The 23,115-nt window shown below is 34.5% G+C and overlaps 1 protein-coding gene across 1 annotated transcript in view; it reads right to left on the bottom strand.

Moving 5' to 3' along the window:
- Positions 1–824: 824 nt before the first annotated feature.
- The window catches only part of GABRA4 (gamma-aminobutyric acid type A receptor subunit alpha4), a 73,711-nt gene continuing 51,420 nt past the window's right edge, over positions 825–23,115 (bottom strand). Inside the window, exon 9 of the mRNA XM_008017485.3 lies at positions 825–8,300. Coding sequence (XP_008015676.2) covers positions 7,770–8,300 — 531 coding nt within the window. The 3' untranslated portion in view covers positions 825–7,769. The remainder of the gene's footprint in view (positions 8,301–23,115) is intronic.

Genomic DNA, 23,115 nt, shown 5'->3' with positions numbered 1-23,115 from the left:
AGAGATTATGTATATGTATTAATATAGGGAAAAAATCCTAACTGCACTTCACATTATGATATTCATATGTGATCTACAAATTTCAAGGGAGAAATTTTTACCAAACTATATAAATCCACATTATCTCCATATTTTACAGTCTGTTTTGCTGACACCATTTGTTTATTCTCTCTGATCACACACACTCACACCAAAATCCCAATGTATTATAGGAAGCTATTTCCAAAGTAGGTTATATCTTATAGCAACTAGATTTACATGGGATAAGTAGAAGTAATGAAAAGTTTGTTTTACTGAAAACTAAATGAAATGTATATAGTAGAAAAATTAAAGAAGACAATAATTAGTTTTAAATCTTAGTGTTAATATAGAATATATTTAATTTATCCTTTACTACTTGTTTAACATGACCAACTCTGTCATAGCTTGAGGTATCTGGTGACATTTCAAATACATTTGTGTCATTCTTTTTCGCAAGTTAGTATTTTCAATTAAATTAATCAGTTCAGTGATAATATAGTACTCTTGAACATTGTAACTTTCCTTTGCATAGTTCCATTTTTCCATTTTGAAGTGGAGATGTTTATCTCTAGTGAAAGGAAAGGATACCATTTTATTCAAAGTTTCTTTTATATTACATGTGGGTATTCCTTTTATTTTTTAACAGAAGTAATTAGTGGTTGAGAAAAGCTATTAAGAAACCATAAGCATTTAAAAAATTTCCATTAAATGTATCGTTATCCAAAAAGAACTTAAAAATGTTTATACTTATAATTAAAGGAATAAGTACTTCACTAATCTACTGATGAATTGAAGGACAGGAAAATATAAACAGTGTAATAAATTAACATTGGGATAGAAATACATGACTGAAAAGTAAAGCTCAGGAGAGAAAAATGAAAATAAAAAAAGGCAAGGGAAGCAATCTCAGAGGACAACTCTGGGATTCCCCTATAGAAACTAAAGAAGTTTGCAGAAATACTACAAAGGAAAATGTAAAAAGAATTTATTTTTTATACAGGAGTTATTTATATCAGCTTCCTAGTCCTTCTCATTTTTCTAAGGTGCCATAGAGCTGGTTTAATCCAGATTTAATCTAGGTTTAATGCTTGATTCCAGTGACATCTGATATACAGAAGGTAAAAGCCATGTAGCTCTGGTTGTCATATCAGTAAAAGATACTCTGGTCAATCCCTGGTCTATTGGAAGTGCAAATAACATATGGTGACTCAGTTAAAGATGGTGAAATAAAAATATTCATAATTCATTCCCTACCTAAGACAGCCTCCTAAAATAACATAATGAAAAATTGAGAAAAAAATGAAAACTCCATAATTAACAAGTAATTGATGACAAACTATAGTCAGTAGCTTTTAAATAGGTAGCCATTTGCACTAATAGGAGAAAGGAAATTGACTGGCATTTATCTTAAGCAGGATGTATGTTTCAGTAAGTATCACTCTCCTGAGATATTTCAAACAAAGATGGTTTGTTTGAAACCTCTGTAGGATGGAGTGTAAACAGGCAAGAGAAAAACAAAATCTGTCTTCATACGATTTTACTATATACTTCCAAATAGTGGAATGTAGAAGTAAAGATAAAAATTCTGATAGACTATATTTGAGAGTTGTGAACAAGTTTGCTGAATAATATAGAATACTAAGTTTAATGTGGGGAAGGGGGCGGGACTAAGAGCAAGAATCACCAGCAATAACATAAAGAAAGTAAAACAGAGAGTTTTACACTGTGAACTACATAGGCTACCCAAATGTCAAAAATAGATTTAAAAATATGGTGCCTGGGCAGAAGAAAAAACACATAAAACAGTTTTGGGGAGGTGGGCTTGAAACTTGAAATTTAAATAGCTTCTGTGGGCTGATCTGACTCACCCTCCCACCACTTCCCACACTATAGTTCAGTAAATAGCTGGCTCTGCTCAGTGATTAATAGAAAGAAACCAGCCCCAAAATAGGGAAGGGAGACAAAAACTCAATGAAAAAGCAGATGAAGCTCATGCCACATAAAAACTTTTTCAAGAAATAGAGGAAGAGTTTATATAAATAGTTCTCTGTAGTCTCAAAAATATTATAGACATGATCTCATTAATAGAGAAAGTGAGAAGCTCAAAGAAGATATTTCAATAAAGCAATGGTAAAAATGAAGAAAGAGATGAAAAATGAAATGACAGTGACCAAGAAAGCAATGGAAAACTAAATAAACCACTATGAGGTTGAAAAGTACATTAGAAGTTACAAAATAGAATAATCACAACTGAAAACTCACTAGGGTTATGGTTAACAAAAGTTAAAGAAAATTTTAAAGATACCAAAGTCATTACAAAGAATACTATAAATAGTTATAGAGCAGGGGTCCCCAACCCCTGGGCCACTGACCAGTACTTATCCATGGCCTGTTAGGTATTGGGTGGCACAACAGGAGGTGAGTGGCACCCATTGAGCATTACTGCCTGAGCTCTTGACTCCTGTCAGATTAGTGGTGGCATTAGATTCTCATAGGAGTGCGTGCGAGGTTGTCCGCTACTTATGAGAATCAACTAATGCCTGATGATCTGAGATGAAACAGTTACATCTGAAAACCATTTCCCCACCCTCACCGGTGCCTATTGCCAAAACAGTTGGGGACCACTGTACAGAGACAAAAGGGATTTGACATAATTGGCGTTTCTAAAAAAATTTACTTAGACATAATTGCAGAAAATTTTCCTGAAATAAAAACTGGGAAAAAAGCACCAACTCTCTAAATCTCTTGCTTTAAAGAAACACCATCCAAATTTCAACAATTTCTTCAGTTTTACCCTCCTATTTTTATCTTATATTGATATAAGTCAATTTAATTTTGTATTATTTAGTGACAGCATATATGTCATATTGGCTTCTACATTTATAAAACTGTGTCTTTTAATCAAGCAACCTACTCTTCTAGACAAACATATCCAAATATAAAATATTTATAATTTCTGGGTGGTAGAATTTTGAGATTGTTTTTAAATTTCTGCAATGTCTATCTTTAACAGTCATGTATCACTTTTACAAATGACAATGAAGTAATTGCACTTAAAAAAAAAAAAGAATAGAAGGCAAAGTTTAAGAGAGGAAAGAAAAAAATAAGAGCTCTCTATTGTTCCACTACCTCTAGATTTGTGGCCCTCCAAACCATAGTTCACACAATAATCAGGTGATTTCTCTAAAATAGAAAAATAAGGATGTTAGTTTTCATAGTATTATCCTTCAAGATATTTAATAAATTGCCACTAATCCTGAACAAATTCCATTATTTTAGTAATTTACATAAAACTCTCCCTAATCCAGGCCGTTTCGGTCTTTCCAACATCAACAACTCTCACTTCCCTGCATTCACCCTTCCCTCCAAACACTGAACTAAGAATTTGTAGTAAGAGTTTCCTTTGACTTTCCACATCTTCATCTCTTCTCCTGCCTCAGGTGGTGATAAAATTGTGCTTTTGTTTTTTTGTTTGTTTGTGGAAGTGGGAACGGAGGCTATAAGAACTACAAATCCTTCTACAAAACTTAGTTTAAGATTATCTCTGTGAAAGCTTCTCTGCTATCACTCTTGTCCCTCTCCATCAACAATGTTATTAAGTTATGTGCATCTTTTATCCACCTCTAGATCAGTGCTATGTGAGCAAATTTGGAACCTGAGGCAGAAGAAAATATTATTACTACTGATTCCATTAATTTATTTAAAATTTGTTTATTCTGTTCGTCATAAATTTTTTGCATTAATTTTGATTTTTAAAAATACTGACTTAAATATTAGGTATCTTGATTATTGAAGTTTGGGTGTCCCCATATATATTTGTGCCTGAGATGAGTATCACCCTAGTTTTGGCCCTGCTGTATTCTACTGAAGCATTTGTTACACCCCATAATTTTTGTCTGTACATCCATCATCTCTACCAGACTGTGACTACCTGCAAGGAAAGGGGCTAATTTTATCTCTGTATATCTAAAAATCAGCACAGTTTCTAAAATGGGCAGGAGCCCACTTAGTGAATAAAAGGCCAGGAAATCCCAGAAAGGAGAAATAACCAATATTCTACAGTCTTTAAAGAATACAATCTTCCCTGGGGAAGAATACACTTAATCTAAATGGAGAGATGTTATACATATTTTTGAAGGTAAGGAAACCTTAGTTTGAAGCAAGCCATGAACTTAAAGTAATCAAGCAGTAGAACTATATTTTTGTCCATAAGCACTTATTTGTGGTGCAAACTATTCAGTGTTTTTATTACAAGAGTATGCTTTTATTTACTATGAGAATCAGAGAATATTAAAACTGAAAAGCTCTTAGATATTACATAATCCACCTCCTCCCTGTTATAAATGAGGAATCAGTATTAGAGAGGTTAAGAGACTTGCCAAAAACCACAAGACAGTCAGAACTTGAAATTAAGTGACCCATCTCCACACCTGGTGCCTTCTACTTGAGATTATTCACAAATTTAGAAGAGGAGACCATTGAGAACAGGAATGGGGAGAGTGGAGATTTTTTTCTAGGCCAGAAAGAATTGGCCAGCTCGTGTGTAAAATAAGCCACAAATAAATTTTTTATGCATTGTTTAAAATGGGGTCACTGTTAAGGTAAGGTTACTGAAAAATGACCTTTCAAAGTTCTTTCCAACCCTGTGATTTTATCTTTGTTATTTAACTTCCCTATGACTCATTTTATCAAACAAAGGGTGACTCTACTCTCTACCTACTTTAATACAAGATTTATGAGGTCCAATTTAAAATATACATTATTCAAAGTACTATGTATATGCACAAGTGCAAGTCATTTTAAACTGCAGATTAATCATGTAAATATATTTTTATACCTAGTCATGCCTGTAGGAAATTGAAAGTAATTATGTAGCAGTTAGTGGCCAACTTGGACTGCAGGCACTAGGTCCTGAATTAAACTATTCTGAATTTCACCTTAAAAGAGTTATATAAAGGTACCATTCGCAGCCAAAATTATTCATTATTATTCAGAGATAGCCAGAACATTGGGTGCCCCTAATTATTCTTGTGAGATTTTCTAACAGGGAAAAGTGACTGGCTCTTCACAAAAGTGTTTTTACTTGATGTACCTCTGGGTTATTGGGAAGATAGAAATGATGACCAAAATAAAAATCACTGAATGAATTCGATGAAATTCAGTTAAGGAAAGCAAGCAACATACTACTACTATTATTATTATCATCATCATCATCATTAACGTTGTGTGCAAATGAAATAATTTATCTTAATAATAATGTTTAAGCTTTCTACTTAATGTGTTCTTCAAATTAACAATTAAGAATCCTTGGTTAATTTTGTCCTTTCTCGTTCTTTGGCCACCTGATTTATTTTTAAACCTTCATATGTAAAGGTAAGAAAATCTATGAGTTCACCTAGATCTCTGGTCTACAAACCTAAAATCATTTCTTTTTATCTCTTCATACTCTGTAAGATTTGTAGAAGAATACTTCTTTTTTTAAAGGAAGCCAATGAATAGCCAATGAATTATTTCTTAAGATAGGCCAATAGATTAGCAAAGAGTAAGAGTTCCTCACCAAAACAACAACAACAACAACAACAACAACAACAAAACAACAACAACATATAAAACAGCCTTTTCATCAGAATAGTGAACTATCAGTTTCTAGCATAGTTCCTGGAACAAAGTACGCTCTGAATAACTAGCAGTGAATCAATTGTGCTTCCAACCACGTTTCCAAGAATTGTTCTTAAGGCCAGAAATCTATTCACATTCATGAAATAATTTATGATAAGCTTTTTTGTACAAGTACTCTTTATTAAATATATACATATATACAGATGTTACCAGGCCTAATTTTACTAGAATCAGTTTTAAAATGGGGCATTGGGACTGGATGATTTCTACAGTATCTTTCAGCTTTAAAATGTGTTGATTTTATGGAATACCTAGAAAGACAGCCAAGAAAGAATTCTTAGATATGACTTACAATTAATATTTGACATTTGCACAATTTTCAGGTCTCAAAAACTATTATAAGGTAATGAAATAACTGAAAAATCGATGCCAATTACCTACTATCAATTCTTTTCTAAAACAAACAAACAAACAAACAAACAGAGAGAGAGTGATTTCGTCTGCAATGTGGCCATTTCTATCAATATGTTCCCTAAAACACCCAGAACACATTCACTCATCCATTCCAGAGCAGATAGAGAGAAGCACAGAAGAAAATCTAAAGGCAATATGACAAAAACCAGACTTAGGTTGAGCTGCATAGACAGTTGCAAAATTTTCAATTAAGTTGTTAAGCCTACCTAATGAGAAAGAAGTCAGTAGATGAAAATCCTAATAAACCACATAGCAGGGTCAGTGGCATTCTACCCCACAGCTATATTTTCTTTACTCCTTTCATTTGCCGCTCTCTTAATTTTAAAATATTCACCTTAGTTATAAAACCTTATAAAAAGACTCCTAAAAAACCAACATGAAGACTGCCCAGAATTACAGATCTACAGACACAAAAATTCTTCAAAATACAGCATTTCACTAGTTAATGTATAGATCTATGTTGGGGAAAGCACCTGAAAATGACTGTGCTGAGTTCCTATTTCTGATGATTCTGTGATTCTGATCAAATTCTACTCTGTGACTCTGATCAAATTTGAGACAGTTAATCTATTAAGTTTTATAGTGCCCAGATTTTTACTTTCAAGTACACAATGCTTTTCACTTACAGAACAATCTGTACCACATTCTCATCTATTTGGAAAACCAATTGCTAAAGTTGTACTAACATGTACTTATCTCAAAGTGGTTATGTGAACAAATATATTTGTTATCCACTATCGGTATAGGAGGAGAAAATATTTTGAATATGTTGTCAGACTCTAAATAAATGTCCTTCACTAAAGAATGCAATGTCCTCTGCTAGTTTATGGTTCTTTGGCATGCATTGACTGTTCTACTTTTTAAGTAATATTGTAGGTAAAGGTGCAAGAGTTTTCCTAGAGAGACAGTTTCTAGCATAGTTCCTGGAACACAGCAGGCTCTGAATAACTATGTAGTAAATAAATACATAACTGAATGAACTACCATGAAAAAGAATTCATACAATGAGTTAAACTTTGGCTCAGAGAACAAAATTTCAAATTAACTGTTAAGGACTGTTTGGCCAACATAAGAAAGGGAACATGTTTCCTCTGGTCTTTGTCTTAGTTTTTTATGCTGCAGAGTTTTTACTCTATTGATCAGCGTTTATACTATTCCATTTTCTTTTGCCAATGTTTCATTTAACAGGAAAATTTCTTTTCCTGAAGCTCCTAAGAAGATCACCAAAGGTCACTGCATATGACATCCAATAAACCGTTCTCGTTAAGGGCAGTGCCACTGGGAAATTGAGGGTGGCAGGTTGATATTCATTGGGCAGATTTTTAAAATGTCATAGTCTGTTTTCAAATATCAATGAAAAAATATGTGCCACATGTCTCTAATAGCTCTATTTCTCTTATCCCAACTTTCCAGGATGGTGTGTATTCTATCTAAGTGAATGCTGAGTTCTTTTAAAATAATTTTTCTGGAAAATAAAAACATAGTTCACTTTTTCACTGAGGAATTAACTCTCCCAATAACTGGCTTATATCTTTAAATGGAAAAAATTACATAGATTTTTTATTTTAATAAAGAATAGTTGTTTATATTTAAAAACATTTAAAAAGACATTCTGCATTTTCATCATCTTTTAGCAAACTACTATAGCAACAAAATTACATTAGACTTTCTGATTTCTCCATAGTGTCCTTAGATAAATAAACAACCCAATAAACCATGTTAAATGCCCCAAATGTGACTGGAAAGAGAATACGGGCATATTTGTCAATTTTACTTGTGCCAGATCCAGAAGGTGGTGGAGCTGGTGGAGGAGGAGTAGCTGACAACTTCCCAGTAGCCCCTATGGTATTAACTGTGGTCTTAATCCTCTGCAATCTTGATCCAAACATGTGACGAGTAGAAGCAGATGCAACTGAAGCCTTTCGAGACAGATATCCAGTTCGGCTAGAAGCAGGAGAAGCAGATGGAAGTGCTCTTGCCGCAGATATGGTTTCAGCTGCATTTGCACGGCTGAATGGGTTTGGACTGGAAGCTAAGTAAGACCGAGGTGTGCCTTTAGAAGATTCTTGAACAACTGTGGAAGATTTGCTTGAATGGTTTCCCACCACAGTTCTGTTGCCAACATCAGATTCAGAGTGAACCGAAGCATTTGTTCTTTTTCTCATGTTCAAATTGGCATTTGTATTCTGAAAAGGTATACGAAAAAATATATTGGTTATGTAACTTTATGCAGCTTTGTACAAAATTTAAAGGGATCAAAATTCTTAAAATAAGTCATTTCTATAAAATAAAACTTTATTAATAAGCTGTAGTCAACTTGATTTTAAAAAGCTTTAAAATATATAACTAAATATAACATGCATACATTTGAAACTTTGAACCAAAAATCTTCTATTTCAAAATATGGTCTATTCTTATAAATAATTAGACCTTAAATCTATAGAAAGAAGATTAAGTTGTTAGAACGACAAGCTGATGTTATACTTAATTGCATTTTAAGAGTTAATGATTACTGTTCTAAAAGTTATTTGTTTAGTTTTATTGTAAATAATATTCTGTATATGTCATATACATTTCAAATTTCTCTATGTGTTTACTTTATAAACAGGGAGAACTATACCTAGTCATGTACACAGAACACCAACAATAACAACTATCCATATGTACATAACATTTCTTTATTTAAAAAGTCCAAAAACTTTGATTTCCAAATCCTTTGAATTTACTGTCATAAAAGGCATAGGTAATTATACACATTATTTTAAAATCTAACAATCCTGACACATTTTATTTCTCACTTCAATTAATAATGAAAACACAAATAAAATTTAATTAGAAAAGGTTGTATTAGACTTATAAACAGCATCAACGAATAGTTGCATAAATATCTGGGTTCAAACCATTAACCAATAGTGATTAAATTGAAACACATTTCACTGGTTTTCATCAAATTATTTTCTATGTAGAACAAGATTGTATTTGAAGAAAGTTGTGCAGCAAGCCACTAAAATTCTTATAATATTGACAGCCACAATAAACAACTATGTACATAATTAATTATAGATTCTCCATGCTAATGAAGGACAGTAATTTCTCAGATGATCCCCCAAATAGTCACATCTGATTTTTTAGAATATATGATGATATTTCCGCAGTAATTTTTCTTCTCTATGTTTATTCTAAGCTATATTAATGTTAGATGATAATTACTTCCATAACTTCTCCCCTTACCATTTCATGAAGTAGATGGTGAGTGAAAAAATGGAGAAATAGAGGAGAGAGAAAGAAGAGCAGCTCATAAAAGGGTGATTGGAAGAAGCCAGCCTCAAAGGGCAATTCACAGATACTAATATATGAAGTGGGTAGATTATATATAATTAATTAAGATCTCACTTTAGACATAAAGGTTTACTCTATAAATGTAATCTTTATTAGTACACTCATCTAGCATGCTTAAAGTTCAACTCATATCTCATAAATCATGACTACAAGGTCGCTGAGTAGACAAAAACAGCCTCACAAAACAGAGTCAATGTAGACTCTGACAGGTGTAGAAAGCATTCGTCATGTCAACTTGGCGTATTCTTCTAAGTAGGTTGCAGTTGAACTAATGAGCAATTGTAGCCTAACATATGGCACTGAATTTGGGTGGAGAAAATTGAAATCTAAATTGACATCAACCTAAAAGCTGAAGAACCATTACTTATCCTTCACTTTTCCTCTACATAGAACATTATAAATGTCACCTAATTAATCTTTAGATTTTGAATCACTTGTTACAGAAAAGGATAGTAATTAATTGATTATCATTGATCCTAAAATGTTATACACATGGTGAATAATATAAAAAAAGAACAAGGTATATCCTTACAATTTAAAGAGCATATATAATCTTTGGCAAGGAAGCATACATACGCAAATGATACAATAAAAAATATAACAAAAGGTAAAATATATTCAAGAACCAAACTATGACCAAATGCTGAATATCCCAAGAAGAGAAGAAAAGAGAGTAAAAATGATAAATTGGACAAACAGGAAAGCAATACATTTTTTCAAATATAATATGATAGTTGCATACTGTCTTCTTCTTTCAGTCAGTTAGGTTGTCCATGACCTTTAGAAATCTGTATGTTTCCTAACACTAAATTCTAAGGACTGGAGACTTTCCCTGCCAGTCAAAATGAAGTAACAGGAACTGAATCTACATTCCTGCCTAAAATGACCCCCAAAACTTGACAAAATATGCAAAAACAAAAACAAAAACAAAACAAAAACCCCTGTTGTTTGAAGAAACTGGCCATTAGACAACACAGAACCATAATCACTGAGAGGGAAAAAGCAAACTTGAGAGAGTTGCCATGCTGTGGTTTAGGAATGGAAAAGCCAGAAAAAAACTGGCAGGCTTCCTGAACTGAAGAGATGAAGTTAAGAATCTTGGGAGACCAAGGTGGCTAGAGTTCATAGGACAAAGTACCAGAGATAAGAATGCTAAACAAAGAGAGAACTCTAAAGATCTAAACAGAGTCCCCATTGAGTATTTTACCAAACAAAGATCAGTTTGTGAGTGTGAGGTAACTACCCAAGGCTGAAAGGAACCATCTGAAATGATTAGAAGAAACAATATCTGACATTCACCCAAAGCCAGGAATAGTGCATGTTTCCACCTGCTGGACTAGAAAATGTCAACATTCATGTAGCATTTGGTAGAGTACGTAGAAGTGGCTGTCTTAATAGTATGGTATAAATAGCCTCAAACACTGCTCTTGTATTGTCTAATGCATTTTAAGAGCAAGAGTAGGAAGGATCAAACTGACTCCAAGTACCTTTACTGCCCCCCAAAACAAAGTGTTAAAACATTTAAGTTCTTTTGTTCTAGACCAGTATCCTTCTGGAATGTCCTGAAATCTTGTAAATTGTGTTCTATATAATAGATTGACTTCAAAAGTGACACCAATTCATCATTTCTCTCTATATTCATGCCTTCAATATTCATGCTCCATATTCAGGCCCAGGAGCTTACCCATTCCTGACCCATCCAGAGTTGGAGTCTATTTTTCCATAAGCTGCCTGATGACTTTCTTTGTCCAACAGTATGTGGCGGAAATGATAGTTTGCCATTTCCAATTTTTAACCTCAACAGTTCTTACTTGCTTACACTCTTTCTCGAAACACTGCCACTACCACCATAAGAACAGGTCAGCCTGGCTAGCCTGCTAGAGATTGAGAGATCATTTGGAGAATAGCCAGTTATCACAGTGAGACAATCCTGGAACACCCAACAACTAGCTGACACTAGGTTCACCAGTGTTCCGTTAAGAGAAAATGAGCTGCCCAAGCAAGCGTAATCAAAATCAACAGAATTCACAATTGATCCATAGACTTGGGAGCAAAAATAAATATTTATTGTGTGTACCTGAAGTATCATTTTTTTTGTTATGCAATATTATTGTGGCAATAGATAGATGAGTTAGATCAAAGGTCCTGATGGGAGGTGCAGCCAAAGGGCTCATGAGGGCGGAAGTTCCTCAGACATTCTAGGATACTTAGAAGACTGGCCTGCCCAGAACTCATAGAGGACCTTTAGGGGGCACTGTTGCCTAATCCACACACTAGCTGAAGGACCAAGATGCTTTGCCCTCCATAATCCCACTCTTTAAGAATTACAATATTTTAAAACAGAAAGGGATTTCAGTGATCAACTTATTCCATTACTTCATTTTCCAGTAGAGAAAATTAAGAACAGAAAGGTTACAGGTGGCTGGAATTCACACAGCAAGTGACTTACTTGGTGTCTGTTCTGCCTCATTGTAGAGGTTCTCTACTCACAAATGTGGAGGAGGCTTTAAAGAACTTAACAAGCTGCACATATTTGAGTCAGTCAAGTATTCATAATAGTATGATGTTAAGAAAAATTATACAAGACTTGGACATCAGAAAAAAATACAGCATGTCTTTTCAATGTCATAATAGAGTATTGTTTAACAAGCCCACACAAGGATAATTAAATCTTTAGAATCATTTACTTGAATTTGATTTTGCCATTTAATATTTGATTAGAACCCAAACACTGTCAGCGTAACATATTCAATTATGGATTCTTGTCTGGTACAAAAGATCACCAAAGGTTATGGTTTTATTGCCTTGTAAGACATTAAGCACTTCTGTATTTAACCTACCAGTCTTATTTTACTTTTCCTTTTAAAAAAATTGCCTATAAGTAGCCATTCCTCAAAATGACTTTGAATCCATTTTACCGTCTAAGTGGTTCTCTCATTAATTAACCATTGAAGCAATCTTGGAGACCTGTCCGTTCATTATTTGTAGGTCATGTTTTCGACAGTTGGAAAACTATATTCTGACGATATCTACTATTGGGTAAGTTATAAATATCAAAGAAATAAAAGCTTAGATTTGAAGAATATGCCTAGAGAAAGAGAAAAGCCTAAGCAAAAACAAAAAGAATCAGTTTAAGCTGGTTAGAAAAAAGAACAATGAAGTAAGAGACTTTTTGAGAGTAGGGTGAGCAATATGAACAGTACCAAAAAGATTACTGTCTGAAAACAAAGATCAAGTATTTTTATTCCAGTTTAAAAGAAGTAATGATAGAGCATAAAGACTCTCTTATCAATCTTTGTAGATTAATGCACACAGTAGGCACCTACTTCATATTTGATAAATTGCATTAAAATGGATATCCTATAGAATCAAGATCATTTTTCAAATTAGAAAGTGTCAAATATTTTTATCTGATCTCCAATTTATTATTTCTTTTTCTGTGGGACACATCTTCAGAATATTGTAGGCATTTAAGGCATTTAAGTTGTCTTGACTCAATCTCAAGTGCAGCTGACAATGCCTTAGAAGTTTCACTATTTTGTATACCATATCCTACACAAAGGAAAGTGGAATTAGACTGATTTGAGACTTAAATCATTGCTCTCTGCCAAGCAGTTAAATGAAACTCAAGTTATTTTTGTAGTTATGTCTCAAGTTTTACTCTGTTAAAAGTAGTCATTTTCCACGATGACAGACCACAAAAGGAATAAGGTATCTGCTGATCTATCTGGCAGACGACTCACCAGGAAGAATATTCACCCAGCCTTCACATTTTGGTGCAACTAATGTGTCAGAATGATGTTGTGTTTCATACAGAGTGTAGAGACTTCAGTGGTTCCATCATGATTTAGCTGAGGCACAGTGGTTTCGAACAAGAAAAAGCACCTAAGCTTCATTTGAATTTTAAAAAATGATTTAGTTTGAAATCACTTTGTCATTAGTCACAATAGCCTGAAGCAAGAAAAGAGATGCAAGGTAGTAGATTTAAACATTACCAACAAATTAAAGCAGTAACAGGCAAACAGGAGCAGATCCAAGCAATTCGTCAATCGTGACTGGGATCTGACACAATTTCTAAACAATTTTTATCAACTGCAAAAAAAAAATCATCTCAACTTATTACTCTAGCAGCAAAGAGATAAAGTGACTAAGATTAGGTTTGCAGAATGCATGCAGCTACATTCATATTGCTTGCTTGAAAAGCTAATGAAGTTTAGCTTTGATGAAGTTTAATAAAATGTAATTTAATCCTTGTAAATTAAAAACTAACAATAATAATAACGAATACATTTATCTTCTAGAATATCAATGAGTCACATACTAAAAAAAAAGAATCTAGTAATGTAAAGACATTTATTCAAGGCCATCTAGACAGGACTTCATGAGTAAGCCACATATCTTATTTAATAGGGAAATAAGTGTGGTAGAGCAACCAGAACTAAACTCCAAGGTAATGATTTACTGAGAACTGTCAACAGCATTTTTAGAAAGTGCTACGCATAGAAATTTTTAACATGTCCCTTCCAAATAAACACACTAAATATTTTATAAATAGTTAGCAAGGCACTCTATCATATATTGAGCTGCAAAATGTAGAAACCAAAATGCTGAGTTCCCTATTTATTGTATTTAATTTCCTCCCAATGTTGGCATTTAATTCAATGTTTGTACTTCCATAAGTTATAGAAATATTACTTTCAATATCAGGCACTGGGATAAACTTTTGTTTTCCATTTGGGATTACCAGAAAAAGAAATCTTAAAGAATCAATTCATTTTCCCTTTACATATTTAGAGTTGAGGGTTTAAAACAGAATTTCTTTAAGATAGGTGACTTTGTGATTACTTTTGTTTCATACTGATTCCTAGTGTTTCTTTTTTATTTGTAAATATTTTGTATAGTAGATATACAGCTCCAATGGAGGAAACCACTTTGTTAGAGACTTCTTTGGTCAGAGCAGAGGTTCTTAGCTTGATTAAGCAGACTTGTTCAAATGCTAGCTGAAATCACACCAGGAGCTGCTTTCATCGATGCCACCAACATACCCCTGGAGAGAAAAGAGTGCAAAGGACACTCCGCTCACTTCCTCTAAATACAGATACTAAGCTAGATGAATCTTTTCTTATTCAATGTAGAAAAGCAGTATTGTGGTTATACAAAGTATCTATAAGCATAATCTGAGACTAGTTAAAAACTCAAAGTCTCAAACAAGCCCTATTTGCAGGTAGTCTTTTTCATTAGCTATGCTGTTGTTAGTGATCCAGGGATCAGAAATTGAAAAACGCTTGCTAAACAGTTAAAACTGTGGGCTTCCAAATCAGACAGACCTGGTTGCAAATACTGAATTTGTCATTTACTAGCTATGAGATATTCAGCAAGTTATTTAGCCTCTCAAAACGTCAAAGTCCTTGCTATAGGAGTAATAATGCTGCTTTCCTCCTAAAAAATATATAAGATAATGCATGTAAGGCACTTAGCTCAATGTCTAGCACATAGTAGGATTCAAATGAATATTATATAGAAGTAACCCAGCTGAAGTCACATAATAAGATTCTGCCTCCAAAAGAAAATGGTACGTCACAGAAATAAATAATTACAGAAAACAAAATTTTAGAAGACAATATTATACATCTATGAAAATATGGCCATCATGTCTAATAATTACCACAGCAAATGACACTGAAGGAGAGAACAGTCTATGGAGTGGGATTTGAACAATGAGAACACACAGACACAGGGAGGGGAATATCACACACTAGGGCCTGTCAGGGGTGGGGGACTAGGGGAGGGATAGCTTTGGGAGAAATACCCAATATAGATGACGGGTTGATGGGGTGCAGCAAACCACCAGGGCACGTGTATACCTATGTAACAAACCTGCACATTCTGCACATGTATCCCAGAACTTAAAGTATAATTTTAAAAAGTTTTTTAAAAAAGAATATTCTATGGTGAAGCCAGTCAGGGAAAGGATGTTGCTGGTGAAAATGAGAAATAAATACAAAGAAATACAAAATGCAATAGAAAAATCAACATTCATATTGATAGTAAGGGTGCAAATTAACACTAGAGTAAACCTTATAACTTATGCATAAGACATGTCAAAAAGCTCTTTAGGAAAAAGTAGCAGTAACAACAACCAAAACAATGGCTAACTCTTCTTGAGTGATTCTTTTGCACCTGGCACTCAGCTAACATGCTTTTAATTGAACTATCTGCTACACCTAATGTCATGTGCCATGTAAGAAAAACTATAGCCACAAATGTTTCAATGTCTAAGAAAAGATGTGGGTTATATAAGAAGGAGATCTCGTGTACTATTCTATCAGATCACAGATCACTGTTTCTTTTATTTTATTTCTTTTTTTTTTTTTTTTTTTTTTTTTTTTTTTTTTTTTTTTTTTAGACGGAGTTTCATTCTTGTTGCCCAGGCTGGAGTGCAATGGCATGATCTTGGCTCACCGCAACCTCCGTCTCCTGGGTTCAAGTGATTCTCCTGCCTCAGCCTCCTGAGTAGCTGGGATTACAGGCATATGCCACCACGCTCGGCTAATTTTTTTGTATTTTTAGTAGAGACGGGGTTTCTCCATGTTGGTCAGGCTGGTCTCGAACACCCAACCTCAGGTGATCCACCCGCTTCAGCCTCCCAAAGTGCTGGGATTACAGGCATGAGCCACCACACCCAGTCTCCTGAACTTTTTTTTTTTTTTTTTTTTTTTTTTTTTGAGACGGAGTCTGGCTCTGTCACCCAGGCTGGAGTGCAGTGGCTGGATCTCAGCTCACTGCAAGCTCCGCCTCCCGGGTTTAAGCCATTCTCCTGCCTCAGTCTCCCGAGTAGCTGGGACTACAGGCGCCCACCACCTCGCCCGGCTAGTTTTTCGTACTTTTTAGTAGAGACGGGGTTTCACCGTGTTAGCCAGGATGGTCTCGATCTCCTGACCTCGTGATCCGCCTGTCTCAGCCTCCCAAAATGCTGGGATTACAGGCTTGAGCCACCGTGCCCGGCCAACTTTTATAACAACTTTGGTCTTCTTCAACCACCAAATATTTTTCCCTGAATGTTTTCACCTCCCTGCAGATTATGACTCACTCGTAATGTGAATAAGTATGTATCTGTGTGTATGTGTGCAAGTGTACATGTGTTTTGGATTTCAAACCATGCATTTGTTTAAATATTGAAAAATGTAATTAGCAATATAATTTATAACTTTTCTTTTTCACACTTTAAGAATATTTTTAATCCTTGAAAGTGGAGTTTATATATAGAGATCTCATAAAACATTACAAAAGAAGGCTAAATTAGATGGCAAGTAAATTCACCTTTAAAGCATCCACATGATCCTATGGGAATTATTTTCTTCAGCTTCAAAGTATTCAGAAAATTATATTCAAACTCAGACAATATTTGCACAATGCTTTATTCTTAATATAGACTTGATATGACTTCATCATAATGAAATTGTGCTGTGATGAATAGCCATCCAGAAAGATTCAAGTCCATGCCAACCCTATAGGTGGCTGGCATCGCAAGTACTCTGAATTACAATTTTCTCTACATCAGCAAAGGCAACACGGGCGCTGTCTAAAAAGCAATCATTTATCAAGGCAGGATTCTCAGTATACTTTTGCTGGGGAGAAAAAAATTCCATAGCTCAGGCATTATAAGAGAGTAAAATAGCCCTCTGTAAAACAATAGCTATGCAAGGTAAGTAAGTTTTTGATGAGTCAAGAACCTTGCTGAATTTGGAATTCCAATTTCCAATTCCAATTCCAATTTCTTTGAAATTCCAGACAATATTTGCCTAATGAATGTAAACATTTATAATAACTGTAATAGATCTATTTTTAGGGAAAAGTAGTTCAAGTTCCATGCTTCATCTCTTGTTGGAGCATATTCCCCAGGTCCAGTGGGTAATAGAAGATCCACAATTAATGACATAAGTAATAAGGTCTTATTAAGGACAGTGATTCAACTCATTCATTCATTAATTCAACTGTTTCAAGTTATTTTCCTGGGCATTGGGAGCACAGGGGTGAAAAATAATATAGTATTTGCAATTTATCTCAAGAATCACAAAAAATAATAAACAGTAAATGGTATAAAGAAAAATTAGAGGACTAGGGAATACATTACCCAGCCAAGAAGGTTGGAAAACCTCTTTGTGGAAGTAATACTTAGGCTGAGATATTAGCAACAATTAAGTTTTAAATAGGCAAAAGAGCTCACTGTTCCCTTATGGGGTGAGGGAAGAAGATGCCTGTTGGTACAAGAAACAATTTTTCAAAGATTTCTCTCCGTGGTATAAGGATAGGGAAGATCAATACTCTTCCTTGTCAAGAGAAATTTGAAGTTTCTTGAAGATATTCTAAGTTCTTCCCTTTCTCTTCTTACTTTTTCTTTTGAAGTGAACAATTATGGCAATGATTTATAATACATTCTACTCTAACATAATTAATATCTGATAATATCACTTTCCAGACAGAAATCCTGAATAATCATCAATATTTCTACAATGTATTGAGCCCTTAATATAGGCCAGGCACTACCTAAAGCGTTTTCACAAATAACCTCACATAGTTCCTACAACAACTCATGAGATAGTGCTAATGTTTTCATTTTCCCAATGAGGGCACTGAAACCTAAAACGTTGAGCACCTCTCTCTCCCAACATGATACAATTAAAATGTGTTATTCATGATTTGAGTCCTAAATACATACTCTTAACTACTTCAAGAGGCCACCTGCGATAGCAAATATGTATACTCATGGAATTAAAAATACATGCTCATGAGATTTTTTTTAAAAAAGAAAAAAGTTTATCTGAAATATGTCCGCAACAACCCCTAAGTGATGTTTGTAAACAGTTTGGATTTGACTTACATTTACATAGTTTCCAATATAAGCTAAGTACTGTACTAACTTTTTTCGTATCTCACAAAAAAATTTCTCCTGATTAGAAAATCCTTCCTTTCCAGTGCATGTGAAAATTGTTCTAGAGTTCTTACTGATTGTTCTTACTCCCATTCATAATATTCTTTCTACTTTGATGCTTGGCTGTCATGAAGTGCTTATAGATAATACTTTGTATCACAAATATCCTCTACGTTCAGGCGTAAATAAATATTTATAAATAGGCTTACATTTAGTTGATTTATTCTACAGAAAACTGTATCTTAACAAGTGCAGTCTAGCTGAGCAAAGTGGTATTTTTAATTGAAGACACTTTCCCTGTGAGTTATTTTAAAAATGAATCAACGCTACTCAAATCTGCATCTTCTATGTGACAAAAATATTTTTATGATGTTCTTCTACAAGAGGAAATCTATTCCCTATCTTTCTTCCACAAACTCTCCCTGAAATTTGGATATAGCACTTTAAAAAGCTATTTAAAAATTTACTATTTAAGATATATGGTAAAACTGATTGAAACATTTTCCTTTGGTACATAAGACACTGAAATTTCGGCTCCATTTGTAGCCCAGAGAAGGTATCAACATGTGCTCTACCTCTTGTTTCTGATTTGAGAATGATTCTTCAACCATTCTCAAAATTTTCTACAAATAATTAAAGTTAATAAAGTTAATTAACACATTTGCCAAATTATGTATAAAGTAACTGTGTGTACACATGTACATGTAGCAGAAGAGGATTCATTAAGTCATCTATTGTGTCAGTTCTTATGTTTTTAAAATCAGTCCTCTCCCCCTTAGTCTTTACAAATGGAAGTATAATCAGTTGGTCATAACGCATATGTTGAATTAGCCTATTAACACAATTCATTACAAATCTACTCTATCTACAATAAAACAGCACATTAAGTCAGCAGAACAAACTTAAATTCTACTATGACATCAATTGGTAGCACTTACATTGTTAAACAGACACCTGCCACTGTCACCACCCCAAATTGCTGAAGCCATTTGGCTGTTTTCCAGAAACTAATTTGACGTGTCCTGAAGAGTAAGCTCTAAGCTATTAGCTATGGTTTCCAATGGGCATTATCAAAAAACATTCAATGCTTAACAAGGCTCTCAAGCTGAAACAGCTGTTCATCCAAAGAGAAACTTTTTTTAACTTTCTCTGAGTCTAGCTAATCTTACTTGAGCTAGAAAATAAGGTATTAGACTGTTTTGCATGTTCTACCACTTTATGACAAGAAAGCCAATTTTGCACTTCAGTAAAGGCAGATTGCAAATTTAGCATGAATTGAACCAGTAGCTGAGTTGCAATTTATGGCAAATGGCTCATCAGCACATTAATGTATACTGCCAATATAACCACTTCAGCCAGGCAGGCCAGAAACTAGAAGACCCAAATACCTAATAGGCAGTAAAGGAAATGTGCTCTCTATCAACTTGTGTAAAACAAATCTTAGGCCGGGCGCGGTGGCTCAAGTCTGTAATCCCAGCACTTTGGGAGGCCAAGACGGGGGAATCACGAGGTCAGGAGATTGAGACCATCCTGGCTAACACGGTGAAACCCCGTCTCTACTAAAAAATACAAAAAAGTAGCCCGGCGAGGCGGCGGGCGCCTGTAGTCCCAGCTACTCGGGAGGCTGAGGCAGGAGAATGGCGTAAATGTGGAAAGTGGAGCTTGCAGTGAGCCGAGATCCGGCCACTGCGCTCCGGCCCGGGCGACAGAGCAAGACTCTGTCTCAAAAAAAAAAAAAAAAAAAAAAAACCAAAAAAACAAACAAACAAACAAAAAAATCTTAAAACCCAAAACTATCATCAAATATAATTATCATTTATTATCATTCTTACATTAGTACTTAAAAAAAACAAAGTCAGAACCACAGGTTCTGAAATTAGATAGATTCAAGTTTTGGACTTTGCTAAATACTAGCTTTGTAACCTTGGGTAACTTATTTAGCCTTTCTATGCTTAAGGTTTCTCCTGAGTCAGTGGGAATAATAACAATAACTACTACCTAGAGTTAGTGGTGGGGTAATTTCCATAAAGTGCTTAACACATTGCCTAGCATATAGTAAATGATCAATATTTGTTCAATGTTTTTATTCTATTGTTATCTTTTAATATTCTAATAGAGATCTGTAGATGGTCGCTGTCATGTAAAATATTACTGTAGAATTGACCATTATTTCTATACTCAGATATTTGTATTCTTCAACTGAACTAAATGTTAATACTGTAACTTTCCACTTCGGTAAATGTTAGAAATGTATGAGAGCCTATATTTTGTGCCATGTTCAAAATTCATTTTATTTACTTTTCCTAGGAGGACATGATCAGCATCCTTGGAGCAACACTAAGAATTAGCTAAAACTCTTACCATCTTGCCAAGATCTGCCAATTGTAAAGAGATGATTAAGAGCTCCAAGGTTTAAAAGGTTTAAAAGGTTTCCTCTGGGGGTGGTGACTGCTTCAAGAGAGGCACAAAATCAAGAATCCTGTGGATATTATTCTATTTAATATTAACAACTTAAAAATATTTGCACTTACTCAAAATATAGCATGCTAAAATTTCTTTTGGGTTATAAATAAGCCAACTCATATATCCAGTAGGACATCATTCAGATGTCTTAAAGGCCTAACACACTTTTAATTTGTTGATTCATCCAGCCATCTAGTTACTCATCCAATTATTCAACAAATATTTATTGAGTACCTATTTATGTTCCAGGCATTCTTCTTGAGTCTGGTGATACAAGTATAGAAAAACAGTGCAAAATTCTTTTCTTTATGGAACATCCGCTCATGAGACTCCTCAAATCTGTGAGCTCTTCCAGCAGCTATTATCTACCACTACCAGTCTGGGGAAAAATAGTCTACAATTATGGTTTCCACTTCTTCATCTGTCACTCACTTTTCAACTCATTGTTATTTGATTATTCTCCCATCTTTCCTTTGAAATTATTTGTGGATCACTATAATTAGCACTTTTAAAAATCTATGTCTTACCAGTCTAGCCAACACGGTGAAACCCCATCTGTACTAAAAAATATATACAAAAATTAGCCAGACATAGTGGTACACATCTGTAATCCCAGCTACTTGGGAGGCTGAGGCATGAGAATTGCTTGAACCTGGGAGGTGGAGGTTGCAGTGAGCTGAGATTGTACCATTGCACTCCAGCCTGGGCAACAGAGTGAGACTCTGTCTCACACACACACACAAAAATGTATGTCTTACATACTGTCTCAGTAGCATGTAGCACTCTTAATGAATTCTTTATTTCAATTCTTCCCATAATTCTACATTCTAGCAATGTTCCATTTACCTTTATGAGTCTCCAATGTGGGATGCTCTTTCTCTACCTAATTCTAATATGTTATTTTTCCATAGGCTTTAGGTCTCAGTTATCACAGTTTTCTTAGTCTTCAGGTGAACGGGCCTGTTCAGTTGCTTTGAATACAATATTTACATCAATATCATAAAATCAATGTCTTCTCCCCCCAATTTTTTCTAACATCTAGACACATGTAACCAGTAAGACATCATTTAGATATCCTAGAGGCATACCAAACTTTTAATTTATTTATTCATCTATCTACCAGTTTATTCATTCAATTCTTCAGATATTTATTGAGTGCCAGGCACTCTTCTTGGCTCTGGTAATACGAAAGTAGAGACCAGCCCAAAGTTCTTACCCTTATGTAATTTACATTCTTGCCCATATTCAAAGTCTAATGGAGGTGTGAATTTATTCATATCTAATAAACTCGACGTATTTGTCCAAACAAATATCTCTCCTGCTGTAGTTTAGATCTCAGAGATTAGCACACTATCCAGCTAGCTTTCAAGCCACAAAACTTCAGCTGTTTCTGCTTCCTTCTGCCTTATTCTCTTTTCCTTTCAATTTTTCTCAATATTTTTCTAATCTGTCTCTTCTCCACAGCCCTTGCAAAGACATTAAACATTTTTTACCTGACTATTGCACAGTCTATTAACATTTTGAGATTTAACATCCTTATGCACCTTTTCTCTCTCTGCTCTTCATTAAAATAATATTTACACACTATAAATGTGATCATGTCAATTCCTTATTTAAACTTTTTCAGTGGCACCTGATTGTTTTCAGGGGAAAAACTATATGGCATAGCATTCTACATGATTTGGGCCCTGTCTCCCAGTCCAGCCTCATCTCCCCTTCCTTTCCCCAAACCATCCTTTCAGCCATGTCAGGTACCCTGGTATTAGCAAAGGCTATCAGCGCCTGATCCATATTCACTTGGTTTACCCAGGAGGTTACTCCACGTAGGCTGATAGCTTACTGCCTTTCTCTGCCTGAGGGATACTCTGCCTACAGGATCTTTATAAACATCATTTATTTATTTACTTATTTATGTATTTTTAATGTGTATACAGTTATTGGATACATGCGCAATTTTGTTACATGCATGGATCGTGTAGTAGTCAAGTCAGGGCTTTTGGGGTATCCATCACCCAAATAACATACGTTGTACCCATTAACTAATTTTTCAGTAGAATGGTGGTTACCAGTGGTGGTGTGGGCCAGGGGGTAATGAGGAGATATCGTTTAAAGGGTACGATATTTCAGTTATGTAACATGAATAAATTCTAGAGATTAAGTGTATAGCATCGGGACTATGGTTAATCATACTGTTTTCTATACTAGAAATTTGCTATGAAAGTAAACCTTACATGTTCTCACCACACACAAAAAGAGTATCTATGTTA

The sequence above is a fragment of the Chlorocebus sabaeus genome, chromosome 27 (assembly GCF_047675955.1).
Source record: "Chlorocebus sabaeus isolate Y175 chromosome 27, mChlSab1.0.hap1, whole genome shotgun sequence".
Lineage (NCBI taxonomy): Eukaryota > Metazoa > Chordata > Mammalia > Primates > Cercopithecidae > Chlorocebus > Chlorocebus sabaeus.
The sequence above is the reverse complement of the archived record's forward strand: the minus strand, read 5'-3'. Positions and strand labels throughout refer to the sequence as shown.